The sequence below is a fragment of the Chelonia mydas genome, chromosome 2 (genome assembly GCF_015237465.2).
Source record: "Chelonia mydas isolate rCheMyd1 chromosome 2, rCheMyd1.pri.v2, whole genome shotgun sequence".
In the NCBI taxonomy this organism is placed as follows: domain Eukaryota; kingdom Metazoa; phylum Chordata; order Testudines; family Cheloniidae; genus Chelonia; species Chelonia mydas.
Window position 1 is genome coordinate 242,195,337 of NC_057850.1, and position 23,032 is coordinate 242,218,368.

Sequence of the window (23,032 nt, forward strand, 5' to 3'; positions counted from 1 at the left end):
GATCTAACGAGCATAATAAAATAGACAGGTCACCGCCACTAAAAAGAAGCTTGTGTAAAAGATAATACTTGTACACATTAGTATTTTAAATTGGATTTAATCTATTAATTTTTATGTCCCTGTATAAAGATTAAGTCAAATTCTGTTTTCCAGTTACAATGATGTAAATTTGGATCAACTTCCTGGACTTCTGTGCAGTTAGTCTGGATTTATACTGGGGTAAATGAGAGAAGATTTAGTTCTAGGAGCCAGTTTCCACTGTAAACACAGAATTTACAGAATGTTTTATTACCATAGTTGACAGACTAAATATGGTTTAGAGAGAAGATTGTCATCTTATTATTTGTTTGATATTTCAGAGGCTGTGAAGTGGGACTAGAAAGTGATGGAATTCCTGTGGAAAATTTAGGGCAGAAAAATTCTGAGTTTTAAAATGGGTAGCTGGGATTTGTTTGTTTATTTTGTCTTCTAGATTTGAATCCATTGTATAGCGAAGCCTTGAATTCTGTATCCAGTTAGTTAGATCTGGAAAATTATCTTAGGAAAAAATTAAGGTCAGTAAAGCAAAGTTCTAGGTTTTGGTATCTGCACTTTTGTATTCTCCACAACCTGGCCCCAAGTATTAGCAATAATTGTGATTGCATAATGTCTGAAATGTTACTGGTGCTTTTTATGAAGAGGCAAGGTGGCTGAGTTAATAGCTTTTATTGAACTGACTTCTGCTGATGAGAGAGAGAAGCTTTCAAACTTGCACAGAATTCTTCAGGTTTCTTCTTCATCTCTTCTTCAGTCTTTTTATGAAGACAGTTCTTTGCATCCATGTATACATATTGTATATTAACCAGGGCAGTTCTGCGAGTTCGTTTTATGTAATGTAACTGACACCGAATTACCTAAGGAACACAATTAAGCAATATTGCTTGTTGCATGCTTTCCTACCACATAATTGACCACAAAGGGAGCTTTGCCCCAAGCCACAGGCAAAAGTGCACAGTGGATGTCTAGGTCAATTTTTTTAATGGTAGAGCCTTCCAAGAAAGGCGAACTTGTGCTACTTAGAGCAAACAACTTAAAAGCACATTTTAATTGTATAAATTTCTGTTTTTAAATAACACATTTCGATGAGTAGCATTACATGTATACATTTTTGGAATGGCTGATTGGTGCTGTAAAGTAATCCATTAATAACAAATTAAAACAAAAACCTATGAAAAACTTGAACATTCCAGCAAGCTTCTACTGAAAAATGAGTGAGAGCTCACTGGGAAAGTGATGCTGGTTTATATTTCCCATAGCATATTCTGAGGACTGATTGTGCTGATAGTTTCCCTTATGATGCATAGAGGTTATAAACAAAAGGCAAACAAGTTATTGATGTGATTTTTTTTTTCTTTTTAAATACTTTGGAGTATATGTTCACAGAAGTTGCTCTGTAGGACGGTATTGGGACTGAAAGTATGGTAGAGAGCAATCCTAATTATTCAGAATGTGAGGCACATGAATCGTGAAGAAAGATTGATCAGACATGGACTATATCTTGGGAAAAGAAAAACTAAGGGGGTCCCCATAGAGCTTTGGAAGATCATGAAAGGAATGTATTGATGTCAGTAAGCAGCTTGAGATAGTAACTAATTTGAAAACAAGAGGTCATTGACTGGAGCTGAGGAGGAGACAAGCACATAAGGAATTTGGGCGGCATTTCTTCACACAAAGGATAGGTTAGAATATGAAACAAACTGAAAAAAGCCAGCCATACAATGGTGTGCTATCAGTTCAATAAGCAGCTGGGCAAACATTTAGAAAACGAGGTAAATACAGAGTGAAGAACTACATTTTTACAGTTAATCTTATGCAGTCAATCCATAGATGGATTTCAAGAGAAGTGTTTAATTGACCAGATGGAAGTCTCTGTCCCTTAAAGTTACAATGTAGGTTATGACACTAAAGCATAATTTCTGCGCAATCTTAAACCAATCCCATTGTGACTCTTATAGAAGGCTACCTTTTATTAAAGACTTGTCCAGAATTGTTGCATATTTTCCTCAGTTCATTCTGTGTAGTATCTAATGAATGCTATACCACTAGCTAATGTACTCGCAATAGAAAACTAGAGTAAAATAAATATAGATCTTGCAATTTGAAAGACCCATATGGGCCAGCTGGATCTCAACACCAGTCTATGTAACATACATGTGCACACTCCCATATGGGGATTCAAGAAGGAGCAGATTTCTTTGAGCAAACCATTAAACACAGCACTGAGTGGCATTTTCAAAACTGCACTTGATTCAACAATTGTCTTCCAGGTGACTAGCCTACAGCTTCTGGCACAGGTGCTGGAAACGGTGGATTGTCCAGAATTGTGACACTGTGGAAGAGCTAAGGTGGGGGTCATAGAATCCCCTGTATAAATTTGACTTAGAGTTGCCAAAGCCAGTATCCCTTTGTATTGCATGTATATGGGAATGTGTGAATGGAATGCTACAGTGGTCATAGTTGATGCTCATATGTTAGTTTGAAAGGGTTATATGTAGCAGTACCTGTTAGTGTGACCATAACATTAATCATACAGGTGTCATTATGGGTTTTAAAAGAAATCCTCTATTACCTGCATCCTCTTTTCAAGTACAATAGCTAGGATGGAATCTTGTAAAAAGCAGAGGACCATCAATTCCCACTGAGTGGGAATCTAAATGTTAAAATAAACCCAGTCCTGCTAAGAGTAGAATTCCCTTGGCTTATGTCAGGGTTCTTTCCCCACTCTGAACTCTAGGGTACAGATGTGGGGACCCGCATGAAAGCTTATTCTTACGTTAAAAACTTCCCCAAGGTACAAACTGTGTTTTGGCCTTGAACAGTATGCTGCCACCACCAAGCGTTTTAAACAAAGAACAGGGAAAGAGACCACTTGGAGACGACTTCCCCCAAAATATCCCCCCAAACCCTACACCCTCTTTCCTGGGGAGGCTTGAGAATAATATCCTAACCAATTTGTTATAAAATCATCAAAGACCCAAACCCCTGGATCTTGGAACAATGGAAAAATCAGTCAGGTTCTTAAAAGAAGGATTTTATTAAAAAAAAAAAAAAGGTAAAAATCATCTCTGTAAAATCAGGATGGAAAATATTTTATAGGGTATTCAGATTCAAAACACAGAGGATCCCCCTCTGGGCAAAACCTTAAAGTTACAGAAAACAGGAATAAACTTCCCTCTTAACACAGGGAAAATTCACGTAAAACAAAAGATAAACTAATCCACCTTGCCTGGCTTACCTATACTGTTTGCAATATTGGAGACTTGGATTAGGATGGGTTGGAGAAGATGGATTTCTGTCTGACCTCTCTCAGTCCAAGAGAGAACCACCACATAAACAAAGAGCACAACAAAAGCCTCACCAGCCCCCAAGATTTGAAAGTATCTTGTCCCTTTATTGGTCCTTTGGGTCAGGTGCCAGCCAGGTTAGCTGAGCTTCTTAACCCTTTACAGGTAACATGATGTTGCCTCTGGCCAGGGGGGATTTTATAGCACTGTATACAGAAAGGTCGTTACCCTTCCCCTTATATTTATGACAGCTTAGTAGAAATCAGCACCCCTTTAGTCCAATTAGTGATGATTGGTTTCTGCATTTTCGTGCTGTCAATAGACTGTGTAGGGCAGAGTTTGCTCTAGTAGTCAATGAAAAATTTACACAAATTTTATCTCTGCAGTTACTTATTCTTCTGCAGTGACAAAGGATATTGGCTTAAAATTGACATGCCAGTACAGAATCTCAAGCCCTACAAGACTGTTGAAAATGTAGTAATTTAGGTTGCTCTGGCTGGTTGTAGATTCCATCTACCCCAGACAATTATACATGGGATGTACAAGCTGACCTGTACTTGATAACTTCGAAAAGAACAGGAGTACTTGTGGCACCTTAGAGACTAACAAATTTACTTGAGCATAAGCTTTCGTGGGCTATGCTCAAATAAATGTGTTAGTCTCTAAGGTGCCACAAGAACTCCTGTTCTTTTTGAGGATATGGACTAACACAGCTGTTACTCTGAAACTTGATAACTTCAATCATTTTCCTTCAGAATGCATGATAAATTCAATATACAATATTATCTAATATTCATAAAAATTGTGTGTATATAGTATTATTATATGGCATAGTAATATGTCTTATTAAAATTTTGAAATATTTTCTCTTTTTTCATTATTGTGATTTAATGTTCTTTTCACTGTGTACATGCATACTTTTCCTGTTAATTGTGAAAAACAGAGATTGATTGTGGATTTTTTTTTAAAAAAATCTTGTGTATATATTGACTGGGGTGGAAAGTTTCTAATAGGGTTAGAGTAAAATGTATTTCTGTCTGGGTTGAAAAAGTGACTATGTCCCTTAGGGCAGGTCTACACTATGGAGGAAAGTCGATCTAAACTACTCAATTTGAGTTACATTAGTAGCGTAACTCAAGTTGACAGAGCTTAGATCTACTTAACGGGGACCGCACTAGACTATGTCGTTAGGAGACACTCTCCCATTGACTCCCCTTACTCTTCTCGTTCCTGTGGAGTACCAGAGTGGATGGGAGAGTGATCAGTGGTCGATTTCGTGGGTCTTCACTAGACCTGCTGAATCAACCCCCGGTGAATCGATCGCTGCAGCATCGATCCACAAAAAGTGGAGACAAACTCTTAGATTTAACCTATTTATTCTTATTCCCATCCCCAAATACACACACTGGAATCCACTTTCTGCAAAAGAGTGGGATAACTGTCTTTCACTGAAAACTCCAGTTTGTATCTATGATCTCCTGCATTAACCTTAAAAATGGTTGTAGGGGTGGGGAGTTCCTCCTCAAAAGTGTTGCAGCTTCACTAACTCTTTGCTGAGGCTTCTCTCTGTTTTTTATGTCATGACATTAAGTGACCCTCGCAGCCAGTAACAGACCTCTAGCAGTTACAGCAAATGAGAATTGCTTAAATATTTACAGTTTCTATCCATCACCTTCAGTTTAAAAAAATGTTTGTACTCCAAACATTGTTTACAAGTGTATTTTATTTCACTTGCATTTGAGACAAAACAGGATAAGGAAGAAAGAAGAGATCTCACTTCCTCCCTGCAGAGTCTTTTATGGCTGGCAATGGTGTCTTTTAGCCTTTGTCCAATGAGGATCATAGATGGAGTTGGAGTTATGGCTGGGGTGCCATCAACACTAATGATCAAGTGACCTGGCAATATTCTCCCAGTATATATACACACACTGTGATCGGACATCTGACTTTCATTGCTGTCATACCTCTGTCCTTAAGAGTTTTTTCGCGTATACTATTTTTCACTATTTCATAAGATTAAAACATGCTACTCCAAAATGATTCTTTCATGGCATGCCTGACAGACTGCAAATACAGCAAAGTACAGCAAAGGCTGCCAATCAGCAGCGTCTTACAAGTATTAATTGTACCTCTTTCGGCTTCTAGCAATATCATTGAAAAGAACTGACCTACGGGCTCTTCGGGACTGTTTCCTTGGAGATTTTAATAAAACAGGTTTTAATCTGACCTAACAAGACCCTTTGCCCTTCAAGAACTAATACAAAATCTTTATTATTTAGTAAATATAAAAAGATACATTAGAGAGGGAATAGCTCACAGGGATGAAATTGAACACCTATGTGGCACAAAAAGAAGTGCATATGACAGGTCATTTTCCATATTTCCTTTAGTATTCCATTTTTTTCTATTTGGATGAGAGCTTATTTTCACACAGCTCATCTCATCCTCCTTAAGGATACAATGGAAGTCCCAATAATCCCATGTTTGTAACCTCACACCCCAATGTCACAACTATTTAAACAGTAATATAGATTATCTTGCCCTCATCACTGTACTAACTGAGCACCTCTCAACCATGAATGGATTTTATCAGAAACAACCCTAGGTATTTTGCCAGCCAAGGTGGAAGATGTTTCCATACCCCACCCCTGGCATGGTGCCCACTGAAAGTTGGCATCCAGGTCTATCACTTTGATTGTCCACCCCTGAAAGCAGCTCTGGATTTTATCCTCAGTATACCCCTGTGTGAGAGAGAAGTAGTATTCCTTTTTATAGATGATGAAGTGAGGCCACAGGGTAGAGTAAATGATTTACCCAAGGTCACACAGGAAATCTCTGAGCCAGGAGTTGAACCCAGCTTTCATGAGTCCTTAACTAATACCCCAACCCACCCTTTAATGTTCTTTGTGAATAAATTCACGTATAGTTTACCCAATTTTTGTCTTTTTCTAGAGCATTTGCTGATATATCTGAAAGTGGTTCCCAGCACGAATGTGCTCCTTAGTGTAACACAGATGGTTAGCTCAGTGAAGATCCTGGACCCATTATAGGGCTTTTGCCCTTGCCTTCAGTGTAAGCATGTGTGAGGATATTGTGTAATAAATAAAGTCATGTTTTAGTTGTTTACAAACTTCCCTCTAAAGAAATGCTGCCGTTATCAGGGCTTGCATTTTAGGTGTTTGTATAGTGCCTGACACACTGGGACCCCAATACTGACTGGGGCCTCTGGGCATTAGTCGTATAAGTAATATTAATATACTGTTCGTTGAGATACTGGGAGTTGCCAGTGCGACCCTCAGACAGCCTATTGCAGTGGATCTTGATTAACTCATGTCTGTTATTTATTGTATTACTGGATAGTCTACTGATGTGACTCTCTGCAGGCCAAACATTTAACCCTTTGGAGGCTGCTAATCAGGAGCGCCAGCTCCTTAGTGCCAATTCCTACATTGCTGCCCAGGGGAGGAGCAGGAGGTGGAGGAGGAGGGTTGACCCAAAACTTCAGAAACTGTTTCTCTCCTTGGGGCAAAATATAATTCAACTTGCGTCTTTTCATGTTTTCTCTCTGTTTAGGCTGCTAACATTTTCTGATGTGGGTTGTTTGACCGCTCACTGTAAATGCCTTGATCTTTTAAAAATGTTATTGTTAATTACCAAATGCCGGATTCTGCCCACTTTATTGAGTATTGATGTATGATGTGTGGTCCTACTGAGTTCAGTGAGAGTCAGGTACTGCTCAGTGTAAATAGGGATGACAGAAGCTAAGGTGTATTCTGTAAAAATGCTTACAAATTCACCTCTCAGATTACTGCTGCTATTACGACAGCAGCTACTCAATCTCACAGTAAATTTTGCTCTTAGATACATATAAAACAAACACAGAAATCTCTTACTAAAAGGCAGCCTATGGCAAGCAGGGACCATATTTATTTCATGGAAGACCTTGGTTATGAGATAAAATGTAGTCATAGGAGAAAAGTAAATTCTTTATCCAGTTTAGACATTGCCCTTTTAACTTTATTTCCTGAAGCCAATGGCATTATATGACAGAGGGATATGTGTTTTAGACAAGCAGGCACAAAACCTTACCTTATTGACATATTCTGCTTTCTCCTTTCCAGTTATCTGTGGCTGGATTTGAGGCAGTACTTTTTACCCTTTCCTATACGATATACATTGTTTCCACAGACAGCATACTGGTATTTTTATCTGTTGGTAGAGGGGATGGGTTAATGGCCTAAGCAAAACATTTGCAATATTTAGGTGTCCTTGGAGTCATAGGTTCAAGTCCTGATAGGGCTGACTCAGCTCTTCCTTTTTCCACTGTAGATAAATTGAGTTACCTGTACCTTGTGTGTGAGCCGTTCAGATGAGAACTATAAAAATGTGTAGTCCTTTCAGCTCTGTGTGGATGTGAAGGTTTCCATGGCAGCACACTGTGTATGGATTTTGACCTAGTGTCCCTAGATAAGATTTCCCTTTCTCCAACTACAATGCCTCCTTTCCCAGGGATGTCTGCATAGCAGTGATGCTGTATGTAAAGTGCTTTTGTGTGCTCCAGGATGAAAAATGCTGTCTATTATGTCACTGTTCTGCACTTCCAGGTGGAAATGGAAAACCTCAAAGTGATGAAGACCATGAATTTATGTCATGTGTGCCACTAAAGCAATTAGGAAGACATAGTCAAATAGACACAAGGAAGTTAGACATCCAACTCCCCTCGATTCTGAATGTGAGTTGGGTGTTTATGCCTTTGAAAATCTCCTCCTTAGTCTAGAATTGTGACTTAAGCTATTCCATAGACCAACACACAATATGAAGTGAGCTGTAGCTCAAGAAAGCTTATGCTCAGATAAATTTGTTAGTCTGTAAGGTGTCACAAGTCCTCCTTTTTTTTTTTTGCGAATACAGACTAACACGGCTGATACTCTGAAACCACACAATATAGTGGAGCTTATGTAATATGCTACCAATCTGGCATATTTAGAATAGAAAAAGCCCTTATCACACTGCGTTTCATTAGAGGAATAGTGAGATATGTTTATTTTGGGTTTGGTACAATGAGGGAATAGATGTGAAAGGTGTGGTAGTGTTTGGGAGGGAGGAGGTTTGCTCATGTAGAGAGAAACTACCAGGGTTACCTCTTGCCATAGATCTCATCTTCTGCTCCGAATTTTCTTGTTCCACGCATTTTCTTTCAAAGCAGCAGCCCAATTTTGCAGCACTATGTTCAGTTGATTAGTCTCTTGGGGCATTTATGTAGGCCCCATTACCATAGTCTCTGAGCATTTCCCAGTCATGGTGGGGTTTTGGTTTTTTATTTTATTTTTTTTTAAGAGCTGCAAAACATTTTCTCTTTTCTCCAATGCCTGTAAGGGTAGCTTGAGCAGGTAGTAATGTGTGTGTGTATTGGGGAAGGCAAGGGGGTACCCTGTCTGATCTACCTTCATTATCTTCCCTCCTCCATCAGCTAACATAGTCTATGATTCGTAATGATTGATACGCTGAACGCCAAACGAAGTCAGATCTTCCAAGCACTTATGCTCAGATTCAGCAAAACACTTAAACACGAGCTTAACTTTAAGATCACTAGTCCAGTGGTACTACTCAGGTGCTTAACCGCTTTGCTGAATCAGGACCTTATGACCAGACATCGTGCACACTAGCAGGGCTGTAGTCCTGTTGATGATCGTGTATTAGCACCCTGTTCAGCACCATAATCTGTACAATAGAAAGGAAGGAGCTCAGTGGCTTATTTAATGCACTTTTAAGATTTTTCTGAATGTTGATTCTCAAGAGGTTTGAAAAATGTGTATTGTAAAATCAACTTTTGCCTGACATTGACATTTTCATAAAAGGGGGTATGGAAGTCTGCCTGAACATTGAACAGTATCATTGGGTTCCTGCGCAAACCTTTTCCCCCCTTGGGTTACCTTGACATTTTAATCTTAATGCCTAGGCACAGAGGCTGCCATCCTTTATAAAAATTATAGGTGGGATTTTGAAAAAAGTACAGCATCAGCCTAACTCTTCCCCCACTGTAGCTAAAGGTGAAACTTTGAAAATCCCTCCTTCACTGTGTGGGTGTGGATTAAGTTACACTGTTCCCATTAAAATTAAATACTCAGATTGTTAAAAAGGTGCTCCGGTTCTGCAGACAAGGGCAACAGTTGTTTGTCGTTTTCTGTGGTGCAATCCTCACCTGAATTGATGCTTTCCATGGAAATTCTAGCTGCATCAGCTGTGGTTGAGATGTGATATTATTATTTTATTTTATTTATTACACTTTTGTGAAGTGTCTTTCTTTTCTTTTGGTTTTTTGAGGAGATCTTTATTTTTGTCTTAACTATCTTCCTACTTTATCATCAAATATCTCATGTAAAGTCCCATGTAATATGTAGAGATCCCAGGTGGCAACCTTTGAGCTGTCCTTGCTACGCCCATTGTATGAATAAAGGTCTATTTCTGATACAGATACGGAAATGCTCGTTTTCAGGAAGACGTTACAAAGTGATATATTTTCTTAGCCTTGGTGATTTGTTTTTAAAGATTTTCTTGGTATTTTCCCCACATTAAAACAAAATTAAACTGTTTGTTTTAAATTGCCTTTCTTGAGTGTTTTGAGTGTGAATTTTCCTGAAAAGGTGCTATTGAGGGGAACTGTGGGAGTATCTCTCTTAAAGAGGATGTTCATGCTGTTTATATTAGCATAAACCTGACTGCAGTTGGCTTTGAGACCTTTTTAAAATGTGATAGAACTGATCATGGTAAATGCTTAGAGCTTAAACCATGCATATCCCCTGCACCGGCAATGGGGCAACTTACAGCAATAAGCATTGCCAGGATGGGCCTGTAGTTTCTAATAAATATGTTCTGCTGTTGGGAAGTATCTGTCTGGGCATCTCTTAAGAATTTGTTTTTCTCCGGGTTTTCTTGAATTAATGCTAATCAAAACTGCCTTTTCCTCTTATTTTTTTTTCCTTTATGAACACAAAAATTGCAGCTGTCTGCCTAGTCTGCTGAGGGATGGATGTAATAATTTTCAATTGGACTGTTCGCCTAAAGGGAACCCGATAGCAGGAGATTGACAGATACAGCATGTATTATCTTTTGCTCTGAACTCATCCCAGTTTTGTGGTTTGTTACAGGTGCTAAAGAGATTGATATTGCTGCTACCCTGGAGCACTTGAGGGACCAGAGACCAGGCATGGTCCAGACAAAGGTACTGTCAAAACATCCACTGGGATTTTAAATACATTAAAGGTATTTCACTGTAGTTATTTTCATGACAGAAGAGAAAGGGCATGACCTAATTTTACACAAGTCGCTAGCTGATTACTCTGGTTCCCTACCAACTGTGGCTTATTTATGCTGAAGATTTATCTAGGCTACTTTCTTTGATGTTTACTGCTCTTTTCTTGTAACATCTTCCACATCTATCTTGATTAACATATATGAAAGACAGTCAAGACAGCAATCTATAGTCTATTAAAGAAAATGCATGCTAAAAAAAAGTTCTTGCTCTAATCTTCAAGGGCAGATTATTTTCTTAGAGTATTTGCAGTTCAGTATCATGCGATATGTAAACCAAAGGTTCCAAATCACTTAAGACCATAACTGCTGCATTCAGTTTTTATGCTGAAAAAGTTTCAGCTTACAGGAAATGGTTCAGGAGGAAATCAAGCCCTTTAAAGGGGAGTAACAGTACACAGGCCTGTTTCTGAAATAATTTGTTTTTCACACATGATGGTTGAAACCCTGTGCTTCCTTTTAAACGCTTGCTGTCTGTTCTTTTATATACCTATGGCATGGTAGGCTACGTTTGTATCTTCTGGTGAAGTGCAATAAAATATCATTTAGTTGTTTAATGGGAACAATGTGCAACAGAGTCATCAATTTACAAAGAAAAGTGTTATGTTTCTATGCATCTCAAACTTGAAATTCATCTTTGTGCTGCTGCTGTAAGTAACGTTGATAAAAGATGGAAAAATACCTTGGGTTATCCTCACTTGCTGCTTGTTAACAGCTGCAATGATGAAATTAAAGTGTGTTGTTGTATATGACATTGAGGAATCTCATTCACGATGGGGAGACCAACTAAATAGATATCTATACATGACATGGGCAGAAAGTGGCATGGTTTTGTTGGTCCCCGTCTGGAGCTTACAATGTAGGTAGATGGACAACAAAGAGCAATGATATGACAGGGTCCCACGATTAAGTAGGTACTGATGGAAATACCTTCAACATATGGGAAGTGAAAGTTGCTGCTGGGTAGTTGTGGAACAGATGGTTTTCTGTACCAGACACTGTTTCATAACTTTTCTTGAGGAAGTAATGGATTCCTCCCAATCCCATTCATTTCTGTTCCATATCTAACCTGGGAAAACTGGTGTTGGAGAACTGTCAGGGATATTTTTGTGTCATTTCATCAGGTGGAGGCAGAATGATGCTTATTGGGTACTTGAAGTTGTCCAATCTTTATCTGCAAGTGAGGTGCAAAGTACGGTAGAACCTCAGAGTTACAAACACCTCGTAAATGGAAGTTGTTCATAACTCTGAACAAAATATAGTCGTTGTTTCAAATGTTTACGACTGAACACTGACTTAATAGAGCTTTGAAACTTTGCAGAAGAAAAATGCTTTTAACCATCTTAATTTAAATGAAACAAGCACAGAAACAGTTTCCTTCCCTTGACAAATCTTTTTTTTTAGACTTTCCCTTTTTTAGCAGTTTACATTTAACAGTTCTGTACAGTATTTGCTTTTTTTCCATTTCTGTTCCCCGATTGCATACTTACAGTTCCAGATGAGGTGTGTGTGGTCAACCAGTCCGTTCGTAACTCTGGTTTAAATAACTCTGAAGTTCTACTGTATCACAAAGTCGTCTTCTACTCTAATTTTCAAATTAGAAAAAGCAATAACAGAATCTAACTGATCATGTATTTGATTCCTATAGGAAATGTAAATCCTGACACATGCTGTCAGTGCACCCCCTATACATGTCAGTCTTTCTGTTGAATCCTTACTCTGGCATTCCTTTCTGTTGATATAGAAGGGTATGTTACCCTCAACAACAACAACAACAAAAAAGTTCCTAATCTACAGAGTAGGAAACTAGAATGTAAACTTCTCTGGGCTTGATCAGCTGATCACATGGAAATCTCACTGATAGTTACACTTCAGTATGGTGTTCTCCCCTTAAAATGTGTACCTGGAGAACCTTCATAAATAAAATTAATCTGATGCGTTGATCTAATATGAAATACTGCTCATCTTTCTTGTCTCTCCCTCCACCATTATCATCTTCTCAGAACTGCCCGAAATCACTTATTCAAGCTAGCATATTGCAGATCGTAAATATCTGGTTACATGCCAGTGCTATGTTGTCCTCAGAGATTTATTTATTTATATTTAAACAAGCCCTTGTGCTTTCCCAGCTGAATACAAATAAGGAATATCAGGCTCTTGAAGTAATTTAAAACAATGGATTAAAAATCAGGTTAGAAATGCCAATTACAGAATGTCCCTAGGCAAATACGCACTGAGTTACTTCAGCAATGTCATTGCATTTCCAGCAGACAGTGCTCCACATTTTCAATAATTGTGTGAATGATTTGTTAGCAACATATTGTCTATAAGAAACAATCTTTTATTCAAAAACACGGTATATAATAAACATATATAAAATTATCATTCTGTGTTTCTGATGGGTACAATGAAGGTTTTGTGGTTTTGTTTTTTCAGGGGGAATCACAAAATATTGTTGAAATGTCACATGTGACATGAAAGAGTAATGAATGAGTATATTCTTTTGGGATGAGAAAATTCTTTTTTCCTTTCTCTTTGCTGTCTCACATATAACACATAACCAGTAGTTTTCTTTCCAGTTTTTACTTGGAATCAAAATTAAACACAATTGTATTACGCTTTTTCTAAGATACTGGAGTTATACTGCCTCTGCATTAGAGATAAAACCAAAATCCCTTTCCAGCTCTGATCTTTACCCCAAGTTTGCCCATCCAGGCTCAGCTCTACTCATTCAGTCTTGTATTGAGCTGTAACACATGTTGATTGTAGCACAGCTGAATATAGGTTAACAGAATGAGTCCCTTAAACATTGCTAAGAGTAAAGTTCATGTTATCTAGATGTAGGAGGTTATACTTAAAGGTGTGGGGGAAGTAGGTTAGGTAGTTTTGCTCTCTAAAGATTAGCCATGGGCATCCGTGGAAGCTATAGCATTTTGAGTTCGCTGTGCCTGATAGACCTAGCCCTGTGCTCGGGAAACAGTGCTGCGCATCACTCGTACCATCCCTTTCACTGCAGTACGGTTGATTTTAACCCTAGAGTCTCAGGAGTATGCTTGTAGGTTAAGTTGCCTCAGTAATTAAGGTCCGAATCCTCAGGTAGTATAACTTGGTGTAGCTCTATTGAAGTAATCTCCAAAGCTCCATCTCTGGCCCTTGGTCTTCACGTTCGGTTCTCCTGTAGCAGAGTAATTTGTTCTGAATAGGTAGAATTATGTGCTATGTTCACGTGTGCCCCTACAAATGCATGTCCAGGTGGAATGCCCTTTCTTGCTTCCCACTCTTGGCCTTCTGCTGCTCATGCTACCCTCGTATGAATTCAGTGTGCTGTATCAGCACTAGCATCCCATTCCTGCTTCTCCTGGGTGGCCACCAGCACTTCAGATTTTACTTTAATCCAGGAAGACAAATCATATGTTGGCGGTTATGCCACAAGTCATGGGGTAGCTTCTGTATCTGAACATCATCCTTCCATGCGTAGCAATGGTAAGCCATCACTCTCTTGGGTTGATTGATAGCTAATACAAAATTGGAGGATCCAATCCTGAAGTTGCACGTGTGTGCTAGTTTGGCTATAGATGTTGCCAGGCTGACTGCACGTGATCTCAGATGTATCTGAGAAATTATTCTAATCCTCCCACCCCATTCCTATCCACGAACTGTGTCCTTAGCTATGTCACGATAGGGTTGTCTAGTCAATGTAGGCATTGGCTCTACAATATATGGGGTGAGGGTGTAGAAGTCTGACACTGAAGTGATGAAGTACAAGTCATCTTGTATTCTCGGTGGAGTCTGAAATAGCCGGTTGAAACATTTTCAGTGTCATGAATTTTTGTTGAAATATGTTGTTTTGTCAAAACCCAAACATTTTTTGGGGGAGAGATAGAGATACTCATGTTCTTAGCCTGGTAATTAGAGCACCTGGAAAGTGGAAGTCCAGTCAAATGCCTGAATCAGAGAGAGCTAGGATGAAAAATTCTGCTTTGAATCAGGGAGAACAGGGATTTGACCTTGCGTCTCCCACATCCTGACCACCAGGCTTCTGTCTCTCAGACATTTCAACATTTGCATCATTAGAGAAAATGGACATTTTGATACAATCCCATTTTTGTAAAAAGTTCAAAAGGTTTTGTTTTAGTTCCAGAGTGGAATGAAAACAAATTCGAAAACCTCGACAGTTGATATGAACCTGAATGGTCATCCTCCAGTTAGCTCTATTAGCTGTGACTTCTCCTAGCCTTCAATCCTTCCACCAGCTTTCCACGTGGGGTGGAGTACTGTGGGAGACAAAATGCAATTGCATATTGTCAAAGTCAGATTCAAGACTCACTGAATTTGTCAGACCACTTTGTTTATTAGCAAAGCGCTTTGCCAGTGCACCCAGATATATGTGAGCCTTCTGCAAAAGCTCAAGCTAACTTATTTATACAGATAAGCCAAAGCCAATTTAACATAGGAGACAAAAGGAAGCAGAAACTGACAAATATACATACATATCTTATTTGCATACTAACGTTTACCAGTCTCCTAGCTCAGAAGGAGCTCTAAGTTAATTAGTTTGAGGACCCATTGTCTCACACTCCTTAATGTTTCTCTTCCTGACAACTATATTTCAACAAACTCTTCAAGCAGCATTTCTTTAATGAATTATAATTTCAATATAATTCATTCTACTTTCACAATATCCTTAGTCCAATCTTCAGTAATCACCTTGGGGGCTGTCCATTTTCAGGGGCCATGAGCCTCTGCTGCATTGGCTCGTATAGTCTGTGGACTTCAAGCCCACTGTGCAGCACTTGTCACGTAGTCAAAACCAGGGGGCTAGAGGATACCTGAATTTGGGACTTCCCTCTCCTGTGGAGACAGATCTTACCCTAACGAATAGAGATATTTGCAGTGGTGGTTCCAATCCATATTGTGCAGAACACATCTGAGCTATGGTCACAGTCCTTCTCCAACAACCCTGGCTTTCTGGCCCAATTCTGTTCTGTTCTGTTCTATGCAGGTTCTTAAACCATGCTCATTCATGTGGTATCTGAGTGCAGCTGGCCTGCACATTCTTTCAGTTCTCCTCCTGCCTTCCCCCTTTGTTCCCAGTTCATCCTCCCCTTCAAAGAGTGATCCTCAAAGCAGCCACAAGAAATGTCGCCTGAAATATTGTAGGTTCAGAGTAACAGCCGTGTTAAGTCTGTATTCACAAAAAGAAAAGAAGTACTTCTGGCACTGTAGAGACTAACCAGTTTATTTGAGCATAAGCTTTCGTGAGCTACAGCTCACTTCATTATGCTCAAATAAATTGATTAGTCTCTAAGGTGCCACAAGTACTCCTTTTTCTTTTTGAAATATTGTATTTACTTGAACCTTTCCAGTGTCTGTTTGAAACTCTGGGGTGCTTTAGATTATTTGAAACATATGCAAAATGTGAAATAAAACTTTAGAATACTTTGAGCAGATTCACAATTCATTCCGCACAACTCGTGACTCCTTTTTGTGTGAACAGACTGGACTGTCAAATATAAAAAGATTTTTAACGTAAAAAAAAAAAAGTAGATGCAGATTCCAACATTTTAGTAAACTAAATTTCTTAGCAAAATAGTTTGCTTAGAAAATAGATACTAAAATTTCTCTCTCTCTCATAAACTGTCTTACTGTATCCCAGTGTCTTCACACCCACTAATCTTGGGGAAATGAAACTTCTCTGTCCTTATCTGAGACTAGAATGTGCTAGGTGTGTGCTTTTTATAAGGCAGGTGTATATGCCTGCAGCCTTCCCACTTTTGGTTGTGATTTCATCTAATCTCTCAAGACAAGGTCACATCAATATTTGGAAGGCAAATCTACAAAAATAATCCAGTACAGAACTGATTTTAGTAATTTTGGCAGTTGTGTTTACTGTAAAATCAGTAACAAAGAAAAGCTCCTTTCAGACAGATACTCCCATGTTTTTAAATGACAGGTAGTGATTGAAGAATGCTTGGTAATTTGTTCCAGGCACTGTGTGCTGAAAAATCAAAATGTTACAATCCTTGTTTTCTTACAGTATGCATAATGTGAGGAAAGATTTACTGTAGTTGCTATTGTCTGGAAATGCTGGGTTAAGGAAGCGAAGGAGCCCTGTCTCCAGTGCCCCACCCATTCCCACACGTCAGTCATGGATATTTAACCATTTTCATCTGTCAGATGGAAGTGGATAGTGATCAGTTGCTCACAGACCTTTCTGACCATGCAGTTGTATGTCATTGTATGCTAATATCCAGCTGTAATAACAAGTGCTTCTTGGTTTCTGCTATCTGCATTTTTCTCTGTTAAGATGACTGTGAGTTGTAAGATCCTGTCAAATGTTGTATATTGCACCAGTAATCTCAGAACATTTCGTTCCTTTCCATTGAAAAGTGCAGTTCGTCTTGCATATTCATATTTTTAATAATATTTTGAGGATGCTTCACAAATGAATAGTGCACCAGGCTTCCTTCCTGGAATGTTTTGTTTTATTATTCAGACTGTGTATTTGTTCTCTCTACAGGAGCAGTTTGAGTTTGCATTGACAGCGGTTGCAGAGGAAGTGAATGCAATACTCAAGGCACTTCCACAATGAGCGGTTCCATCTCCTTGAGGTTCCCTGAGGATCCATCGCTCATTTCCTTATTCTCAGTCCCTGTGAATGTTTTTGGAAACCGTGACCTGACCTTAACTGTGTATCTTCTATTGTATCCACATAGTAATAGGGTCCTTACAAACTTCTATAGCCAGTAAAAGTTCAACAGTTAAAATGTGTATTCTGCTTCTGTTTCTTAAAATTTAAAAAAAGATACCTTGAAGCCTCGGATTAAGTGACAGAACAATCCATCTAATTCCTTTCACACCCTCAGAGCCCTGAATTTCACATTTTGAAAGCACACGTTCATGTTCTTAATAGCAAATATACAGTATTGTGGGTAATTAGTGCAGTCAATATATTCTCAGAAAACACAGTGTTCTGTTATATTTTGTAACTTCTCAGAGGCTGAATAAGAAGAGCAGGGGGCCTGAAAAGGACCAGGATTGTTCTTACACAATACCAAGCAAGATCATGAAACAATGCTGTGTGTGTTAGTAAACACAGGTCTGGCCTCTTGCATAAAGAGGCTGCGCCTTTTCATGCTGGGCTTTGGCAAGCGAATGTTTTCTTAACTGTTGTTTACTTTTCAGCTTTGTGCAATGAATGGGAGAAAATCTGAGCTATAAGTAAATAGGCCTGCACAGTTGTCACAACTGCAGAGAACAAGTCGGTCACATTAATGGGAACCCAATGTATAAAGAGCACAACAACACTACTTATGTACCACTGGCCTAGTAGAAAAGAAGTGGGATAGTCTAACCTCAAGAAGTGAGTTGTAGGCCCCAGATAGCAGCTGGATGAATGGCCTGAGCTGTTATGAAAGCAGATTGTTGATTTTATAGGATTACTGGGGAGAATGGGAGCTTCTTTATATTTTGGCATTATTTCCCCACCACCACCCCCACCCCCAAACAGTGTTCTTACCATTCTTTTTAGACCAGAAAGGATATTTCAGCAAATGCATTCCAGGCATTCCTGGCTGAAACAAAAGTTTTCAATCTACATTGTATGAATTTGTCTCCATCCAGACATTGGTTGCAGCTCTCTGCAATATTTCTGTTCTTTCCCCATTCTAAATGATACATATCATTTTAATTCATTATTATGGGATGAAGAAATGTAGGTAGAATTTCTAAGCTTCTTGTGCTCTAAATTCTTATACCTACTGTTGCAAAGTGATGCGAAAGTATGTCTGTAAATGATCCAGTGATGTAACTTTGTTTAAACACACCCACATTTTTCATTGTTTTATTTTTGGGGGGAAATTAAAACTGCTGATAGAAACACTTTGATTTATTCGAATGAGGGACTATGGGTAACATTTTCAAAAGTGAAGTGACTTAGGCTCCTAAGAGTAATTCCTTTTTGAAAATGGGACTTAGGCCCTGTAGATGCTTTTGAAAATGTTACCTAACATGGTTGTAGTTTCCAAGTTTATATTTTTTCAAAATTACTTGAAAGTATTGTATGCTTTTAATTGTGCCAGGTTAAGAGTTTGATTTCAGAATTGCAAAATATATCAATGGTTTTAATTTTGGGGTCTTTTGTAAATCTCTAGTCAATGAATTGTTTAAAAAATAGCATTGCAGTTTTGCTAAAAGAGAGGCGACAGGCACCTGTTGGAATTAAATAACATGTTGCAATTTTGTGTTGTAGGTATGGATGTTGGTGATTTCTTCTTTTTGGTGATTAAAGAGTTATTTCAAAAAGCGCCAGATGTGTTACTTTTCTATGTATGTTTTTGTACACTCTTCTCAGTGTGCGCTGCTACTGCTTAATTTGTGCATCCCATTACCCTGGCAGCATAGAGCAGTTACTGCAGATGCCATCGTCCTCTTAAGTACACATACTGTATATTAAGCCACATGTTTATTTTATGGCGTAAGTATTTTAGAGCTTTCCTAGCAATAACTAAACAAACTAATGGGGTATGAATGAGAAAATTGCCTTTTTCATTTGATAATTTAGGTTTAACAGGACTCCTTTATTACTTTAGCTAACACAAAATTGCAGATCAGGGCAGATTAAATCAGTTTGAACAATATCTGCCAGTGTTTGAATTAGATTTATTGTGGAGAGAGTGTGACACGGCTTTCTGAAAATGTAGGTAGCTACATCCAAACCAACCTACCAAAATTCAAACTTGGTATATCCTAGCCCCCATCTCCTGTTGCCAAATGGAATGGTCTCGCTGCAGGGATGCTGTGTTGTTACTGACTGACAACCCAAGGGGATGGTAGCTTTTCAGAGGGAAGATCCTTGCACTGTGATTCATTAATATTTTCCGAGCTCACTCTCCCCATACCCACTGCAAACCTGGGTGACAGTGGCAATCGTCAGTTCCTCTGAGTTTGTAAAGCACTTCTTGATGCTTTTCCAAACTGTTACAATTTCTGTTTGAAGTTCAAAAATCTCTTTCAACCTAATTCTTCTGCAAATATTTAATCATGATATGTTTCAGGTTAATAACATAAGGGTTATTCCAATCAATTCAGAAACAGCTAGAGCAGGAATATAATTATCTATTAAATTCTATAGAATCGTTCAAAGTACAGAAGAGGATCATCTTTTCCATTAAATTCTATAGGTTTTCAGAGTACTTTCTATAGAATCCCATTTAAAACTCAATAGGTTTCATCCTGACTAAATACTATAGTACTTCTCCATAAGGTCAGGAAGTGATTATTACCTTGGAAGCAGGAAGCACCTTCCAGTAATCTAAAGACTATTGCACAGCATTACAAGGCCAAGAGATTTTCTGGCTTTCTTCTTCAGAGAGGTGCCAGACTTGCAGTATTCACTGTAAATAAGCAAACCCAGGGATCTTGCTTGTGTAGGTAGTGTTGGCCACTAATCTTCATAAAAGTTTGGATGAAAGAATCCTATTTCCCACAGTAATAATAAATATAGGGCCTATCAGCAAAATCACTTTTCTATCCCATCGGGTTGAATTGTGGTGTCATGTCATTTCATCTTCAGGTGAGATACAGAGCCATGAAAATATTACCTGATGCAACCTGGCATGTCAGAATGTAAAGAAGAATTTGTTTTTCGGATGAAGTTTATCCCTTTTGTAGCAGTTAACTTTATCTAAATGATTTTACAGTGGGTTTTGTGCCTACATACCTGCCCTTCGCTTGGCTGCTGTCACCATTCAACAGCCCAGTTAGTAGCCTCGGTCTTGCATGTGCATTTTGAATCCACATGAGAAAGGGCACTTCCTGATTCTGTTTCAGCAAAGTATCTGTCTTAAGCCAAATAAGATATTAGACATCACAACCCTTCCTTTTTGCAGTACTTTGTGAAGTAGCTTGATCGTCGTCAAACTGATGTCCAATATTGAAACTTGGGCTGGCACCTGACTCTTAGGAGGACTGGAATACATTGTGTGCATTAAATAGTGGCTTAGCTAATCTCATTGATAAAAACCAAATCTACAGATGCTGTTTGTGTGTTTGCATCTTTAATTGCTGTGGACCTAAAGCGTAATTGGAGAAGTGAAGAAAGGATTAAATTAACCCCAGTGCTGAGAGAGCACTACCTATTCATCGCTTTGAGAGGGCTGCCGTCTGGGTAAAGAGCCCAAGTTTTCCAAGTGTGCCACAGAGGGGACTCCATGCCAGCTCTGAATATGCAGATATGGGGGAAGTGAGGGCTGAAAGAGAGGCCACTAGATCCATGAGTATGTAGCTCCAATGGCTGGAAACACTTGTATAAAGAGTGCAGAGGGGATGTAGCTGCTACTCCTGTCTGTATCCTGGGGAGACAGCAATGAAGCAGCAGCACGGTGCTCCCCTCTTCCCCCTGCCACCCCCCAGGTTTTATGTGGGAGATTTCATCCCCACCAGTCCCCATGTACCCAATTGCCTAAAGCCCAAGTACTCAGGGTGGAATCCTGGCACTACTGAAGTCAATAGGAGTTTTGCCATTGGCTTCACTGAGGTCAGAATTTCACCCATGAGCTTTATCCAGCAGTCCTGAATCTCACCCCAAGGGCCTGGTCCAGGACCACTGAAATCCAGTGGGTGTTCTTGGTGTTGGATTGGGGTCAGAAGGAATTTTAGCAGAGACTACAATATGCAAATGTAGTCCAATAGCAAGGAGAACAGCTTTTTACCCCCAGTGGTTATTAAAATACTTTTTTAAAAAAAATCTGATTATACCTCTATCTAAAATGCATGCATAAAACAACCCCATCACATCCCATGAGGCAATGACAGCAGTATACCTGTAATTTGTGGGTTTGTGCTTTATTAATCAAGCAGAACATTAATAATAACAAACCCAACCCACTTTATAATTACTGGAGTAGACATTAATTTAAAAAGCTGTTTATTAGAAAAGAAAATTAATATTTGATTAGCTTTGTTACAGAACAGTGGCTGTCTTTTAACTTTTTTCTGCCTATTTGTTTAAGAAACTGTTATGAAGCAGTTGTGATAATTCACTTTTTAAAATTGTACAGTTTCTATGATTTTTTCTTTTTAAATGGGAGTACATTTTATAGATTTGATTGTTATGTTTTTCTGTTATGACTACCTTGGACCTTTGAAAAAAATTTCCCCACCATGATGTAAAGAAAAAATACTGTTTGTTTATTTTTACAATAAACCAACAAAAATTTACAAAACCGTGGCATACTTACATACTTAATCCAGTTAAAGCATGACACTTTTTCCACTAGTCTTCATTTACCCACTTTAAAAATAAAATAAAATTACACCAGCAAGATCTTATTTGAAGATGTTCTTGTGCATGCTCATTGTACTGTATTTGATGGCACACATTGTTTTGTCTTCAGAAGTTTCTCTCTCGTGCTCATTGGAGTATAATAGATTCTTTATATGTATATAATAAAGACAAACAAAAAGATTATACAAAGTATTTTGTTCTACCTCTGTAAAAATCTCACTTGTGAATAAAGTGGCATTGTCTGTGAAGTACTGTGAACACGGCAATATAGTCTGGTGCCTTTTTGTACCTACGTGTAAGTTACTGGTTTTTTTGAGCAGCATTCTGTATATCTGGGACATTCACACTTTGCCAACTGAGATCTGAAGTGTTATCTTGATAGGAGTCCATAGGGCTGCATCTAATTTACCCAAAATGTAGCAGGGCCACCCTCAACTTTAATGTGAATGTATGGCTTGTAAAGACAGCCCATTCCAGCAGAAGATTCTGCTCGGATTAAGGCAGAGAACTTATTTGGCTCAGGAAAGAATCCAGAGACAGGGAAGGAAACTGATCAGCGGCATGGAAAGACATCTCATGTGAGGAGAGAGAAAAAAGATTAGGACTGTTTTCTGGAGAGACGAGACAAATCCGGAGTCATACAATAGATGTATACGAAACAATGAATGCTACAGAAAAAGGTAGACTAGGCACTTCTATACAGGAGCAGAGAAATGCAAGGAGACTGAAAGGCAACAAATTTAAAGCTGCTACAAGTAAATGCCTTTTTATACAACACACGATGAATTTGTGGAATTCATAGCCACAAGATGTCATTGATTGCAAGAGATTAGTAGGATTCAAAAATTATTTATTTGGGTAATGAGAACATCCACTGTTACATCAGGTAGGATTGACACAGAATAGACTAGACCGCCAAGATAATCGTAAATGCCTGGGACAGAAAATAACTTCCCCATAGGCAAGCTTTTCCATAATTGTCCATTATGAGGAGTCTTGTAAATTCCACTGAAACCTCTGGTACTGACCATAATCAGAAACAGGATATGGGACTAGATGGAACATGGGTCTGACTCGGGATGGCAATTTTCATGTCCCTAAATTGTGTGTT

At 38.7% G+C, this 23,032-nt stretch overlaps 1 protein-coding gene across 2 annotated transcripts in view; it reads left to right on the forward strand.

Annotated features, from left to right (window-relative positions):
* The window catches only part of PTPRN2 (protein tyrosine phosphatase receptor type N2), a 989,298-nt gene extending 970,354 nt beyond the window's left edge, over positions 1-18,944 (forward strand). For both annotated transcript variants that reach the window (XM_037891071.2, XM_043541551.1), the window contains 2 exons: positions 10,472-10,545; positions 17,155-18,944. In XM_037891071.2, the coding sequence (XP_037746999.1) occupies positions 10,472-10,545; positions 17,155-17,226 (146 nt within the window). In that variant the 3' untranslated portion in view covers positions 17,227-18,944. The remainder of the gene's footprint in view (positions 1-10,471; positions 10,546-17,154) is intronic.
* The last annotated feature ends 4,088 nt before the right edge of the window (positions 18,945-23,032 follow it).